The sequence below is a fragment of the Lipotes vexillifer genome, unplaced genomic scaffold, assembly GCF_000442215.2.
Source record: "Lipotes vexillifer unplaced genomic scaffold, Lipotes_vexillifer_v1.1 scaffold89, whole genome shotgun sequence".
Lineage (NCBI taxonomy): Eukaryota > Metazoa > Chordata > Mammalia > Artiodactyla > Lipotidae > Lipotes > Lipotes vexillifer.
Window position 1 is genome coordinate 17,189 of NW_006774453.1, and position 16,032 is coordinate 33,220.

The 16,032-nt window shown below is 35.2% G+C and overlaps 2 protein-coding genes across 2 annotated transcripts in view; one reads left to right on the forward strand and one right to left on the reverse strand.

Moving 5' to 3' along the window:
• Positions 1-245: 245 nt before the first annotated feature.
• PMCH (pro-melanin concentrating hormone) lies at positions 246-1,637 on the forward strand. Its single transcript, XM_007449165.1, has 3 exons — positions 246-559; positions 901-1,099; positions 1,404-1,637. The coding sequence occupies exons 1-3, from the start codon at positions 314-316 to the stop codon at positions 1,451-1,453; spliced, it is 495 nt and encodes a 164-aa protein (XP_007449227.1). The 5' UTR covers positions 246-313; the 3' UTR covers positions 1,454-1,637.
• A 386-nt stretch (positions 1,638-2,023) lies between these two features.
• PARPBP (PARP1 binding protein) overlaps positions 2,024-16,032 on the reverse strand; it is an 81,605-nt gene continuing 67,596 nt past the window's right edge. Inside the window, exons 8-10 of the mRNA XM_007449166.1 lie at positions 15,093-15,174; positions 2,836-2,971; positions 2,024-2,364 (exon numbers count right to left, since the gene is read on the reverse strand). Coding sequence (XP_007449228.1) covers positions 2,024-2,364; positions 2,836-2,971; positions 15,093-15,174 — 559 coding nt within the window. The remainder of the gene's footprint in view (positions 2,365-2,835; positions 2,972-15,092; positions 15,175-16,032) is intronic.

Here is a 16,032-nt window from a genome sequence, read left to right on the forward strand (position 1 = left end):
CCCATTTTCAAGAGACTATAATCTCCTCAACAGAAGCTTTCTACCAAGGATCTTAATCAGATTCTGAGAAAATTCACACTCAAAATAAACAATATGCCACTAAAACCCAAACAGTGTAAATATTAGCAGCTATACAAAAAGTTACCTTCTATCTAATGAGTCATTTTTAAAATGATGAAAGTCTAAGTCCTTCAAGTGCTTTCTATTCAAGCTGGAAAATATATAAAGGTAGGAATCATTTACAAAGCAGGCTGAGAAATTTTACTTCATTTTACACATCCATGTTTGACTCCATGCAAACATCAAACTAAGAATGGCAAAAATGAGTTTCTCTTCCTACATATTAATACTAACTTTTTCTTTGCTTTCTCAAGGTGTTTCGCCTTCAGCCTCCAAGTCAATAAGAAATTTAGAAGATGACATGGTATTTAAAACACTGAGGTTGGGGAAAGGCTTTCAGAAGGAAGATACTGAAGAAAAATCAATTGTTCCTTCCCTGGAGGAATATAAAAATGATGAGAGCAATTTCATGAATGATAAGGAAATCAAAAATTCAAAGGTAAGTGGCAATGTGACTTATCCTTTATTTCAGTGGAAATTTGAATGATTTTTATGAATCCTTTGGAAGTAAAGTCGATACTTTTATAAACAGAAGTATGAAAAAAGTCACAATATGCATTAGGACAATTGATCAAATTTCCTACATACCAGGTTGTTCTTCCATTCTGGAAAACATCTCTTATTCAAAAGGTTTTTATTCCCTGAAAACCTTGTATCTAAAATATTTTTTAGAGTCAAAACCGTGTAGAGCATCTTTGATCAATAAGAATATTACACAATTGTATCATAGTTCTATTCCCAATAAGACAGCTAAAACACAAATGAACCTTTTCTTTACAGAATGCAGGTTCCAAACACAATTTCTTAAATAATGGCCTGCCACTGAATCTGGATATAAAACCTTATATTGCACTAAAAGGATCTGTAGCTTTTCCAGCTGAGAATGAAGTTCAAAATACTGAATCAATACAAGAAAAGAGAGAAATTGGAGATGAAGAAAACTCAGCTAAATTTCCTATAGGAAGGAGAGATTTTGACAGTGAGTAGTCTTTTTAAAATTCAATTCTTATATCTTAATACCATAAAATAGAAATCTGAGTTTAACTGAATTTGGGTCCATTCATGACAAAATCAAACAAGACCATGGTTCAATTTACTTGATTTTAAGTGACCCCTGCAAAAGACGTGAAATTAAAAAGTATTTAATTAGTTACTATAATTAGTTATTAGTTACTATAATTTTGATTTACTCAGAATTAGCTATACTAGATCCATTCTTTCATTTCTAATCAATTTTGTGTGATACTAGTCCTTTAAACAATTTAAGCTTTTTTTTCCTTCAGTGCTCAGGTGTATGCTGGGAAGAGTCTATCGACCTTGCTGGCAAGTCTGATACCTGTTGGTCCACATCATCATTTCAGAAGAAAACAAAATCATTTAATTGCCTATGGGGAAAAAAGCCCTTAATGTTACTATGACTTGTATTATTTTAAATGTCTGTTTTCAAAGAAAGTAGTATTAAGATATACCTAAATGATATTCTTTACCTGTGCATTAAACTTTGTGAATATTCTGCATAATTATGACTTACTAGTATTTTTTAAACAATGCTTAACATGCTAACCTTACATACACTGCAGACCAAAATAATAATTTACACCTTGATCTCTTAAAAATTAAGTAGATGGGGGCTTCCCTGGTGGCGCAGTGGTTGAGAGTCCACCTGCCGATGCAGGGGACACGGGTTCGTGCCCCGGTCCGGGAAGATCCCACATGCCGCGGAGCGGCTGGGCCCGTGAGCCATGGCCTCTGGGCCTGCGCATCCGGAGGCTGTGCTCCACAACGGGAGAGGCCATGCAACAGTGAGAGGCTCACGTGCCGCAAAAAAAACAAAAAAATTAAGTAGATGCCTTTGGTGAATGGTTTGATATATACATAAATCTAAAGAACATAAAAGACAAATTCATAGTCTAAAAAACTGAGTTAACTTTGTCTGGCCAGTAATCAATTTGTTCTTGGTGGTACATTTGTTGCTTTTTGCAGCTCTAACTAGTTTGCCATCTAATTTACTCTGCAAATCTTTTGATGCCTTAGGTATCTTAACATTTTTGTGTTGAGGTGGTTCGTTTCCATTATCACAGAGAATATTTTCATCATCCAAATCCACCTGTTTCCTTTTTGAGCCTTTATTTCCTGTCAGACTAATTGATTTTCTTGCCACTTTTTCATTTTTACTTCTGTCCAGATGAACATTTCCAGAACTTGTTCCAATTGTTGGTCTTCCAACAGATGAATTTACACCTCCTATTATGCAAGATGAAAAGAGGAAAGAAATTATATAATACTTAAAATTATTACACATGAGAATTTTACAAAAAACTTTTTAAATGGCTAAAGAATATTTTAAAACTTATGATTTACAATCAAATAATGATATAAATTACATGATGAACAAATACAGCTATATTACTATCACATTTCTTTTCATTTTACCATATCACTTTTCATCCCTACAAACAATAAATTTGCTTTGTCTGAATGCATAACACTTAATCCTTAAATGCTACAAGTTATTTCTTAAATACATTTAGTTAAATCAAACTGAGTCCTATTCCTATACATATATTTGTACTTAAATATAACTTTTTAAATAAACTCAGGTCTATAAAACTATAAACCTTTACATTGCAAAAAAAATCTAGTTTTACTTAAGTTAAAACCAATTAGTACACTAGAACTGAATTGTTATTAAATTGCTCAAATAAGGTCAATTACCAGAAAGGTCATTTTCCATGTGAAGAACACACAAAGGCTTTGATGCTGAATTAACACTATTCCACTTACCCTTGCTTATCATGCAGTCATCTTTGTAAGTACAAGCAAACTGAGATCTAATTAAGGTTTGCTTCATCTGGTAACAGGAAAAAAGGAGAAAATATACAATTTATCCTTTATTTTTATTTAGTTTTTCATCTAGACAGAAATATACTCTGTAGTCACTGAGGTATCATAAAAATTTCCCTTAAATATTTCATTATCTGTGGGAACTTTTAATCCTTGATGTTTCATAGTTTGCAAACTCATTCACTGCTACAACCAGCATTTTTGTTCTTTTCAGTAATACCAGCTTTGTGTATGTTTTTGATAATTTTTGTAAAATCTTAGGAAAATCAATTATAAACTCTTCAAAGGCCTTTGTTACACATTCCTATGTCTGAGATGCTTTAGAAAGTGGTTTTATTATGTTTAATAATGATATACATGATATATGTAATCCTAGAAAAATACAAGTTTTCAATCTTAAAGAATTACAGAGTACAACTCTTTTAGGAAAAATTAGCATATGGAATTCAAGAAATTAGAGAAATTAAGGAAGGGAGAAATGCTAGAATAAAAAAGAAAAATAAGAGAAGGTGAAAGAAACAAAGATAGGAAACTAACAAAGAAAGTGATAGATAAAACAAAGTGGTGAATGAAAGGCATTATTTAATTAAAAACATGAGTATTTAGGGCTTCCCTTGTGGCGCAGTGGTTGAGAGTCCGTCTGCCGATGCAGGAGACACGGGTTCACGCGCCGGTTCGGGAGGATCCCACATGCCGCGGAGCGGCTGGGCCCGTGAGCCATGGCCACTGAGCCTGCGCGTCCGGAGCCTGTGCTCCGCAACGGAGAGGCCACAGCAGTGAGAGGCCCACGTAACGCAAAAAACAAAACGAAACATGAATATTTAGAAAATTAAGAAATATGATTTGATTATATCATTCTAAGAAGATGTGACCAAGTGATTTAATAGTTGGGTATTCAAAGTATACTCCTGAAATTATCTTCAAACATGACAAATAGGAGAAAATTAGAAAGCTAAATTTAATTCTTAAGCACCATGCCAAGAAAGTATTTTTGGAAATGTATTCTGCAAACATAAAACCAGTGGCTGTTTTAGGGAGAGAACTTAATTTCAGAACAAAAGTAATCTACACAGATAATGCAAATTTCAACAATTGCAGCTGCTGTGTAATGCCATTTGGTTATAATAGGGAGATTTCTCCAAATAATTAGAAATCATCTCAAATCTTTTTCAGAAACAGACAAAGCTTATTTCAAATACATGATTAAATAAAGAGGACTTCAACAATTCAAAAATTAATACTTCAAAGTATAACTACATTATGTTGAATAATACAGAGCATGTATTGATATAGTTCGCGAAGTCTAAAACAGCATGACTTTATATTATATATTCAGTAATTATATACTATGCTATATATTCAGAACGATATCTATATTAACCCACTCAGATGTTTGCAAAGATAAGAGCAGTGAAATCCACTGACTATATTTTAGAAGAAATCAGTCTCCAGTCCAGCTGCTCCATGAAAGCAAGTTTTCTCAGGATGACAAATTTTATATCTTTCTGAGTAATGGTGTCTATGAGAGCCTGTAACTCCCAGAGGACTAAAATTTATATTTAATTTGCTTGAAGATGTAGACAATTAGAATTTATCTTCCATTTAAGCACAAAAATATACAAAATTGAAAAAAATGTGAAAATGTAAAAGATGAAAAACTATTTTTTTTAGAAGTGAAATACAGTAGGCTCTTGATAATGAATGGAGCTACAGCCCAATATCTTCATGAATCCATATGAATGCAACTACTATTATATAGTTTCTACCATGAGATACCCTAAAATATAACTGAAGTTGTTTTTGTTTTTTTTTTAAATATATGTTTTACCTCCTAGAGACTCTGTTTGATCTTTTTATTTATTTATTTATTTTGCGGTGCACGGGCCCCTCACTGCTGTGGCCTCTCCCGCTGCGGAGCACAGGCTCCAGACATGCAGGCTCAGCGGCCATGGCTCACAGGCCCAGCTGCTCCGCAGCATGTGGGATCTTCCCGGACCGGGGCACGAACCCGTGTCCCCTGTATCATCAGGCAGACTCTCAACCACTGCGCCACAAGGGAGGCCCTAACTGAAGGTTTTAACTAGGCCTTTTTGGACTTTATTAATTCCATAAGTAGAGAATTAAAACAATTAATAAAGCTATTAAAATAAATTTTGTTAATAAATAAACTTTATATTATATTACATCATATCATCACTGTAGTAAATTATCCAAAAACATTTATTTCCATCTACAAAACCAATACTAACTGCTGACATCTTTTTATACGTTTCTTTCATTTCTCCAGTTACTACTTATAGAAAATTATAAACTTATTGCTTACAGAGAGTTATAAAGAGTATGGTAAGGCCATGAAAGTAAATGGATGCTAAGTGGGTGGCAAGGATCACTCCCATAATATCCAGATAGTGATGGCACCTACAGGTGGCTTGGGGGACTAGAGCCTCCCACCACAAAACCTTCATCAGTACCACTCATAAAGCACTCTAAATAAAAATACAATAATTATATTATTTAATACAGACAACTGATGTTTTCTCAATCTCATGCTGCATGTAAATAAAAATTTCTTTAGAAAGTTGGCATTTTTATTAATTTTAAACATACATCTGAGTAAAAAGCTTTCTTTGCTATGTAAATATAGTCACAAAATAAGTTCAATAAGCCCTCCTGACAGCTAGATTTCTTCTCCTTAGGCCCCCCATAGAGAAATTCTCTAGCCCTTAGTGACAGGAGGGCAGTTTCAGAAAACTAGAGTTAGAAGGAAATTCTTAAAATACTGATTATGGGTTGAGATGTGAAAGAAAATCAGTTAACCACTATATTTACCATGAAAAATATTATCTATAAACATATCAAAACACAAGAGAGAACCACAATGGTTCTATGGCAATCTTGGAATACTTATATCCAAAAGTAATAACTGAGAGTAGTTATATTGAGGGTGTCTTTTTTTTCTTTTTTGTAAAAGATTATATGTGTTTTTTTCCTGCCCTATACAAAGATCTTTTTTATCAATTACCACTTATTAAGTTCCAACTATGTGACAGGCACACAGTATACTAAAGAGATTACTAGGATGGCTTCCATAATCACAAAGACATTCTACTTATAAAATTTGCTGTTGACACACAGCTGGAAGAAATAATAAATAAATTGGATAATAGAATCAAGATTGAAAAGATCTCAGAAGGCTAGAACCATAAGTAGAAAATAATAAGATGAAAATGAATGAGGATAAACAAAGTCCTGTATTTAAGTTCAAAATATCAATTACAGATGTACAGGATGAGGAGAACCTGACTTAAAAACAACATATGAAATAAAGACCTAGAGATTTTAACTGATCATGAACTTGACTGGAGCCAACAATGTGATGTCCAACTAAGAAACCCGCACAAAGAAACAAGATGATGTGATGGAAAAGGCATCAGATTTGCGGTCAAAAGACCTGGCTTCTAATACTGGCCCTATCACTTACTAAGTAGATGATCTTGGGTAAACCTCTAAACCTCTCACTTATCCACATATAAATGGGAATATTTAGCTCATAGAGTTGTGAGGATTAAATGAAGTTAAAAATATGAAACAGCTATGTAACTCTAAAGATATATGTAGATACTACAAAGTTATTAATGTAGTAACATATAAAGAAAGTGCTCCTATAGAGTAAGAAATCTGTTGAATTAAGTTTCTCAGGACCTGGCCAACCCTAAAATGATTCTAGGAATGCAGCTCAGAAAATGAAGTTACAATCAGCTTCTTCATTTTGGTTATTAAAACAATACAAGCTACATTGACTTGTATTTATAACTTAAAAGAGATTGCTTTTCCTTTGTTCATAAAAGTTGAATTTTTCTGCACAAGATTAGTGGCTACATAGAATTGAGATTACTTCCTGTTGCAAATCTTCCAAATCTCTCTGTGTATTTGATTTGGAATCACAAATAAGCAAAACAATTCCCTTTTGAAAGTGCTTTTGAAGTACTTAACAACTAAGAATAATGTCCAGATTCATACATGGCTGTTAAAATCATTTTATGTTCAAGTCACATGAGAGAAAAAGATTCAAAGTTTTCCTTTGTAGAGTGATTTCCCCCCTTTGGAAAGATTTCTATCCACAGTAAAATTGCAATGAACTTCAAACTTGCCAAGAATTGGAAAAGTCCTTTTGCCACAAGCTCTTTTTAAATTGAAATTATTAGTAGGTTCCCAGTTTGAGAAAAATAGTACTTCACATAGGAAAGCCTGACTCCAGTTAAATTAAGACAAATGAGTCAAAATATTGAAAAGTCACAGAAACTCTCAGTTAGCTGTATTAATTAGAAAATGAAGTTTCTAAGCCCCCATTATAGTGGGGGCTATAAATTTTATCAACAAGTTTGGAAAAAGAAATTACTCAACATACCTATTAAATATATAACTAAAAATAAATATTCAAAATTCACCTTTTCATTCTTACATTATCACATTTTCAATAGAACAGAGATTTGCTATTCTTAATGGCATATGAATTTGTAAGTATATCAAATGATGACTATTATAATTACTATGCCTTGGTTTACACTTTGGAAACAGCATAAACTTTGAAGTCTTACACCTGAATACAACCACTGTTCTGTTACTTACTAGGTATATGGTCTGGAAAATAATGCCTTCTAGATTTCAACAAGGATTAATTGGAATGAGGGATATAAAATACCTAGTATAACACTTGACACTTTGAAGGTACGCAATAAATCCCAACCTCATTACTTCAGCCAAAACAAGTTCAAATTTTAGTTCAGACTAATACAAACATCCCATTTTCATTCTAATGAAAAATGCTGCTCATTCCCTTAAAGCCTTTGCTTAATGTCACCTTCTCAAAGAGACCTGTACTGATCATTCCCTTTAAAACCAAAACACACACAAAGGAACACACTCTTCTTACCTCCCTCCCCAACTTTATTTCCTGCCATAGCACTGATAGCCTTCTAATATACCATATAATTCACTTGTTTGTTTTGTTTATTACCTGCCTCTCCCAACTAAAAGGTAAGCTCCATGAACAAAACCTTAGTTTGCCAACTGATGGCCTGTTCTGGCCCTCTTCATCACACAGGGTGAGGAATAAGTCCACAGGGACTTGGATATGCCCACTAGGAGACTATGACTCCTCCTTTTAGATCCTGTTCCAAGAACCTGGCACCCCAGAATTCCCTGCTTAAACTGCCTAGGCACTGGGCCAGCACTGGCCTCTTCCTCTAGGAAGGGCTGATTGCTTATGACAAGGGTGACAGGGAGTGGGATGTATACATTTCTGGGTGAAGTGTGTCTAACAGTATGGAACAGAACCAGAATTAAAAGGATTGCGGGGGTAGACCAGGGGGTTCCATTTATGTTCTTCCACCCTAGTCCCACAAATATTGGGGGACAACTTGCCCATCAGGGCAGGAGTTTTTGTCTGTTTTGCTTGCTGATATATTTACAGTGCATAGGACAGAGCCCGGTATCCAGTAGGCATTTAATACATGTTTGCTGAGTGCATTAATGAAGTAAAATTATAACACACTCTAACAGGTGTATGTGAGCAGAAGGTATGAGGGAACAGAAACCAAGAGTAAGCAAAAGTTTGGAGGTAGAAAAAGATGTACGGAGAGTAAAGAAACCACAGCACACAGAAATGAGAGAAGTAGACTGGTAAAGAACAGTTAAAGCACCCTAAGGGCAAAAGCTCTGATACATCAATAGAAAAACATGTACAGAGTAAACTCTACTCTGTTCAATAGAGTAAGGAAACCACTTGGTACAGAAACAAGAGAGAGCTATACACACAAAGTTACATCACATTTAAGTACAGAGAACCATGCAGCTGAAGTCCTTAAGCCCCATTATATCCACCATTACTTTCAAGTTCTTAAATATTCCACCTTTCTTGGGTTCTCATGCACATATCCTTACAATAAGCCCCACAAAAAGTAACTGTTCCTTAAAGCCACAAAAGCCACACCTTCCTTAACCTTGCCCCACATTATTTATTCACTTATTTTGTTCACTATGGAATGAACAGCCTCTTTATACTAGCTAAGACAATCTAATACTTTTTCATCAGTTGTTTGCTCCACCTGAAATGCTCTCTTCCATCCTCTCTCCCTATTTAAATCCTATTTATTCTAATCTCTCATGGTCAGAGCACCATTTCCTCTACTTATTATGGGTTTTCAGTTATTGCATTTGTGTGTATCTTTAATCCACTAGAAATGCAACTGTTTAATATGCTGGCCATGTGTAGCTAATTAATTAAAATTAAATAGAATTAAAAATTGAGTTCCTCAGTTGCAGTACCACATTTCAAGTGCTCAATAGTGACACATGGCTAGCACCTGCAGTACTGGATAGCACAAATTACAGAACATTTCCATAGAAGTTCTACTGGAGAACACTGCTCTGGAAAGAAGCTTTACAATCTATGTCCTGTGTGTGTGTGTGGCACATGTATGAAAGGCAGATGGATTTTCAAGGGCTCAGGGACATTTTTTAGTTTGCTGGGTCCATAATATTGGAACCCATATGCAACTGTACATTATTAAAGGAAACCTCACTTCTTCTAACTACTACCTGATGTGAAAGGACAAATTAAGCTTTGGAAAATATTACAATCATTACATCTTCAAACACTATTTCAATCCTATTTTCTCCTCTCGTTCTGAGGATCCAGTTAGGCATATGTTAGACATTTTCTGTGTCCTACTCTTCTCTTCTGCTTTTTTATTCTTTATTCTCTCTTTGCTTTAGTTTGGACTTTTTTCTAATGACCTATCTTTATGTCCACTATGCTACCTAATGCTATGTCTGGTCTACTATTAAATTCACCTAGGGACTTCCCTGATGGTCCAGTGGTTAAGACTTCGTCTTTGAATGCACAGAGTGCGGGTTCAACTCCTGGTTGGGAAGCTAAGATCCCACATGCCTCGAGGCCAAAAAAAAAAAACCCATAATAAAGAAGCAATATTGTAACAAATTCAATAAAGACTTTAAAAATGGTCCACATCAAAAAATCTTTAAAATAAATAGATAAATTCACCTAATGAATTATTAATTTTAGATAACGTTTTTACAGTTCTGCAATGTCCATTTGGTTCTGATTTAAAATTTTTGATTCTTGGGAGTTCCCGGTGGTCTGATGGTTAGGATTTGGCACTTTAACTGCCATGGCCCAGGTTCAATCCCTGGTCAGGGAACTGAGATCCCGCAAGCTGTGCAGCTTGTCAAAAACAAAAAAAAAATTAAAAAAATTCTGTTGGAATTTCCCAATTTTTCATCCATTTTGCCCTTTTCCTTTAATTACCTTTTTTTTTTTTTTTGCGGTACGCAGGCCTCTCACTGTTGTGGCCTCTCCCGCTGCAGAGCACAGGCTCCGGACGCGCAGGCCCAGTGGCCACAGCCCACGAGCCCAGCCACTCCGCGGCACGTGGGATCCTCCCAGACCGGGGCATGAACCCGCGTCCCCTACATCTGCAGGCAGACTCCCAACCACTGCACCACCAGGGAAGCCCTAATTACCTTTAAATGTTAAAAAAAAAAATTTAATTCCTTGTCAGCTGATTCCAGTAGCTAGGTCATTTGTGAGTCTGCCTCTATTGTTAGTTTTTTCTCTTGATTAAAGGACAAGTCTTCCTGTCTCTTCTCATGTCCAGTATATAAAGGAACTACAGAGGCTCCAGATGAAATCTTCTATCAAGAAGGGTTTCCCTTGTCTCTGTTAGGCAGACAGAGAGAGGGGCTGATAACCGCAATGCTGACAGGGACTGACCTGAGTCAAAGCTGGGTTGCAGTTGTCATAACTCATATTTGACTTCTGGTTCTTACCCTCTTCTTCAGGAATGTCCCTCCCAAGCTTTCAACCGAGAGCCTTGTGGATCTCTATCACCTCTGACCTGAAAGTCTGGGGGATTCAGTCTGTCTTTCAAAGGTTTTTACATTGTGTTCTTTGGTCTCCCAACCCACTTCATTTCCAAACATGGCAAACATCTTGAGAAGGCAACAGCCATGCATTTGAGCCAGGTCACACTCCTCAAGAGCAGCCTTGTCTTCTGAGCTACTGCAAGACCACAGGTGATTTTAGTATACTGGATTGAGGCTCCTTAACCTCCCACTCAGCTCCAAAATTCAGCATAGGTGCCGTAGGTAAAAATAACTGTGCATTCAGGGCCCCAAAGTTTCCAAATTGTTGCCAGCCCCTCAAGACATCAAAATATTTGTTAGTTCCTCTTTCCGTCAGTGAGTTCCTTTACATGGGCCAAGATCAATCCTTGGCTCATACCCAAAATTGGAAAAATAATCCCAGGGAAGAAAACTCTGATAATAGACTGTTCACCTCAGAAGAACTTTACCCTCTCCAGATTTTTAGTTTATTTAAACTGTTTTGCTTACATAGCTTTCTTATGTCTTTTAAAATATTTTCCCCAACTTATCTGCCTTTTATTTTGTTATTGTAGCAGAAATGGTATTTTGCCATGATCTACTATATCCTAGTTAGAAACAGAAGCCTCCAAGCCTGTGAGTGATTTCTTGATTCTGTTTCCTCCTTATTTGACAGCATTTTACTTGCTCCTCAGTTACATTTTGAAGGCTGCATATTTTCTGTTATCCCTCATTTTTCTGTAGCCTGAAGAACGGTGGAGGCAAAAGTAACATTCAGTTGAGGAGACAGGCAATCTGAAAAAACGTCTGGGTTGGCTCCTCACTTTCTTCTAAGAATTTATTATGTATTATATGTACCATAAAAAGTCCCTCTATTTTGAGGCTGTATTTCATTCAAATGCAAAGGGATCATTTGGATAATTTCCACAATTCAGTATGCAGCACTAGAGCCTTCACTGTGTCAATGTGTAAATCCCAGAGTTCATTTTCCACATTACTATGTAGTTGCCACTTCTACTATTTCTCTAAAATGAAAAAAAAAAAGGAACACACAGTTGGCTTCTCAGTTTTGGAAATATTTTAGTGATAATTCTCAGGACTTTGTCAACTCACTAGCACACTATGTGGAGACTGGGGCTAGATTAAGTTGCTAAATCATGTTGTGCCTTTTCCCTCTGAAATCTTCTTTCCTTCCTTGGCCATCGTTTCTGAAGTTTATTGTATCCAATTAAATTATTTTCTGTTGTTTGCTCTTGGTGAATGTTTTTGCTAGTTATTGCTATTTTGTACTCATTTTAAGTATTAGGGGAAGGAAATTCTAATTGAACTCAATACATCATTTTATTTGGATATACGCAGTTTTGGAATACCCTAAAGGTTAAACATGGATGTCTAATTTTCCAACACCATGAGCATTGTACTGCCTGGCTGCTTATAACAGGTACCAGAGTTAGAGCCAGTCTATTTTTTCCAACTACCTATGTCCTAATTTTCACTGTCCCAGCTATGCCAACTTTTAAAGATCTAGCATTTTTCTGATCCACTGACTTAAGTTATTAAGTTAGTTAACGGTGATGATTATTCGGACATACATATAATACGGAGGAAAACACTAGACTCAGAATAAGGAAAAAGATATGTATATACAACTTTTCAGTTGTGTCTGAAAAGCAAAATATGGCTAAATCAAGCTGGAAGGAATAAAACTAATTAATTTACAGGGACCTAAGAAGGTAAATGTCTCCTTGAAAGATCTTATAATAAAAAGGTATGAAGGTACTTGTATAAATCGCTTGGAAACTGGGATAAGAATGGGAAGAAAGCATTCTCTAAAGGCTCCTACCAAACCCATGAAGGTTCAGGAAGAACCTTCTAATTTCCTTCCCAGGGGAATTTATTTGACCATCATAGACAATTTTCCAAATAAGCTACAGTAGAAAATAAAACTTGAGCATTTCAAATGAGTTAATAAACACTTTCCAAAGTGGTTTCATAGGATTTGGGGATCAGGAGTGCCTATTTCTATTTATGAACAAGGAAATGAAAATCCAAGAAAAGTTAATTTGCCCCAAATAATAATGACATGGATATTTCACAATCAAGTATGATCTACAACATCAAAATTCTAAGTTCTCTAACAGTATCTACCTTTGTCTTTCCAAGACAGTTTCTCAAGTGTAGATCATATATTCTTTCCATGATAAAAAAGAGAATTAAATGCCAAAAGAGAAAAAGTAACAGGATAATAAGGTAACAAGCTGTTAAACTACTTTTCCATAGTTACTTAGTAGTAAATATTAGCAGCATTGTTTCTTATTCCAGCAAGTACTCAATCTGGCCATGGTTCAGCTGTATACCTGGCTAAACCAATTATTTTCACACTTTGCTTTCATAAAGAGTACTGTACTATAAAATATAACCATAAACACCAATTCCTTCCTTTCTCTATTGCCATTTAGTTTCAGAGCTATGTGGAGTAAGCCAGCTCCACTATTAAGTAACAGAAGCAATGTAATTATAGTCTTATTAGTATTTATCCATTAGTATTTATTCAGTATTTATCCTTTGCACAATGGCATAAAATATTTCCTGGTAGTTATGATATCTCAGATAAGGTGCTTTCTCAAGGATTTTGATCCCCTCATCTATAAATGAGACTGGATCAGATACTGTCTCTTCTACCTCCCAAAACTTTACTAATTTGTTCATAAATTTTACAGTAGTTACTTGACTCTTACCAATTTCTAAAAACACCTTCTCATTATTCAGACACATCTTTTCATTTTGATTTACTTAGTTTAACAAAATATCCCAATGATCTTTATTTTTATTTTTTTACTTTTTACCTGAATTTATTACATATAGAAGATTGCATAGGAAGATAACTTTTATCATTAATCTATTAGGTTCCAGACAATTTTCTAAGTAGTTTACAGATATCTACTTCACTGTTTAATGGTATTACTTGATTTTTTTTTAACATCTTTATTGGAGTATAATTGCTTTACAATGTTGTGTTAGTTTCTGCTGTATAACAAAGTGAATCAGCTATATGTATACATATATCCCCATATCCCCTTCCTCTTGCATCTCCCAATGATTTTTAAATGAAAATCTTAAAGTTTGTCAGTAGCCATAGCAGGGAAAAATTAAAGAATCTGTTACATTTCCGTTTCTAATCAAGTCCGAAGGATAGATCTTTTTTTCAAAAATCTTACACCTTGACTACAAGTACTTAGGTTAATATAACAAAGAATTGACAAGTTTTTTCACAGAAAAATTATATAAAAATCAATGATGTATTCCATAGATGTTAACTACTAACAGCTACTAATAACCAATAGGAAGATAAGACTTATTAATCTAAATAAACTAAATGGATTTGGGGTATGTAGAAGAAACAGATAACTAAAGGCTTTGCTAATTGGGACTAACTTTCCAAATGGGAATATAAAGAACAAATTAGAGTTCTCAAAGTTATAGCAAAAGATGAATAATTATTTGATAATTTAAGGATAATTGTAAATTTTACATGAAAATTTTGTTGAACAAATGAATGAATTCCCAACCATAGAACAGTGTCTGGCACATAGCAGATACCCAATAAATGTATGCTGAATAAATCAATGAGTTAAAAACAAGCTTCTTTTTTGAAAAATAAGACCAAGAAAAATTTAAGTGCCTAAAAACATGTTACTGACTACTTATAGGCACAAATGTTTCAAATGAGAACTGGGATACTCAGTTCAAACCAAGTGAAAATATAAAGAATAGCTCTAGTCAATGAACAATGTGAAATGTTCTCCTTGTCTCAATCCAAAATCGATTATATTCTGCCATTATGTCTTCAGATGGAAACAAAACTGAAATTATATGGACTCTCAAGATTCAGTTTAAGATATTAGAAATGTAAATGAGAAAACCATGTCCTCTTTATTTTCCCCCTCATTCACTGAACACATATTTATTGAACACTTACCATAGCAGGTGCTTATTCCTTTCCTTCTTTTAGATCCAAGGTATTGAATAAACCAGAGACAGATTAGCCAAGATTGTATTAAAAGGAAAGTTTCTGTATGTCAACTGTCATAACTTATTTTCCATTTAATCCCTATTGTTGCATGTATAATGTATGTTTATAATACCCAGCTCAGCTTTATATATTTATTCTTCTACAAGTAAACCAATTTTTATTATTTTCATGACAGTATATTAAATTGTACCTTAATTGTTTTCTCTTGCACTGACATATGGATACGTTCCCTTAGGGGTTTCATCGATGAATTATTCACTTGTGTGGGAGATCTAGTCCAAAAAAAGCAAAAATTTATAAACCAAAGTAGCTTTTAAACTAGTTTACACCTCTTCGCTATCCAAAAGCAGTTAGAGAATAAAAGTTTATTCTGAACAACTGAACCTAGTTGTTTACAATACTATTTAAAAGTGTCCATATTCCTATTCTGAGAGTTCTAAATACTAATAATTTGCTTAATTAATTAATTCAGTCACTAAATATTTGAGCTTCTACTATATGTAAGGCACTGTATAAGATGTTGTGAAGAATAGAAAGTTCCTTCATTCACTGGCTCTGAATTCAGGCATCTTGAACTAAGTAAGGGAAATAAGATATCCACATAACTAAAATTCAAAATAAAAAAGGACAGATGCCATGGCAGGGAAATTCAAAAGAGAAAAGCACAGTTTAGAAATAGGAGGGTCAGAGAAGACACGATAGAGGAGACACTGGCAATTTGGAGCCAGACAAACATGGATTCCTCAGTAAATTCCTTTTTAGCTTAATAGAGCCAGAGTCATAACCCCTTTGCATCAAAAGACCATTACCTAAGAATAAAGGGGGCTCCCCTGGTGGCGCAGTGGTTAAGAATCCACCTGCCAATACAGGGGACACGGGTTCGAGCCCTGGTCCAGGAAGATCCCACATGCCGGGGAACAGCTAAGCCCATGCGCCACAACTACTGAGCCTGCACTCTAGAGCCTGCGAGCCACAACTACTGAGCCTGCGTGCCACAACTACTGAAGCCCGTGTGCCTAGAGCCCGTGCTCTGAAACAAGAGAAGCCACCGCAATGAGAAGCCCATGCACCGCAACAAAGAGTAGCCCCCGCTCGCCACAACTAGAGAAAGCCCGTGCGCAGCAACGAAG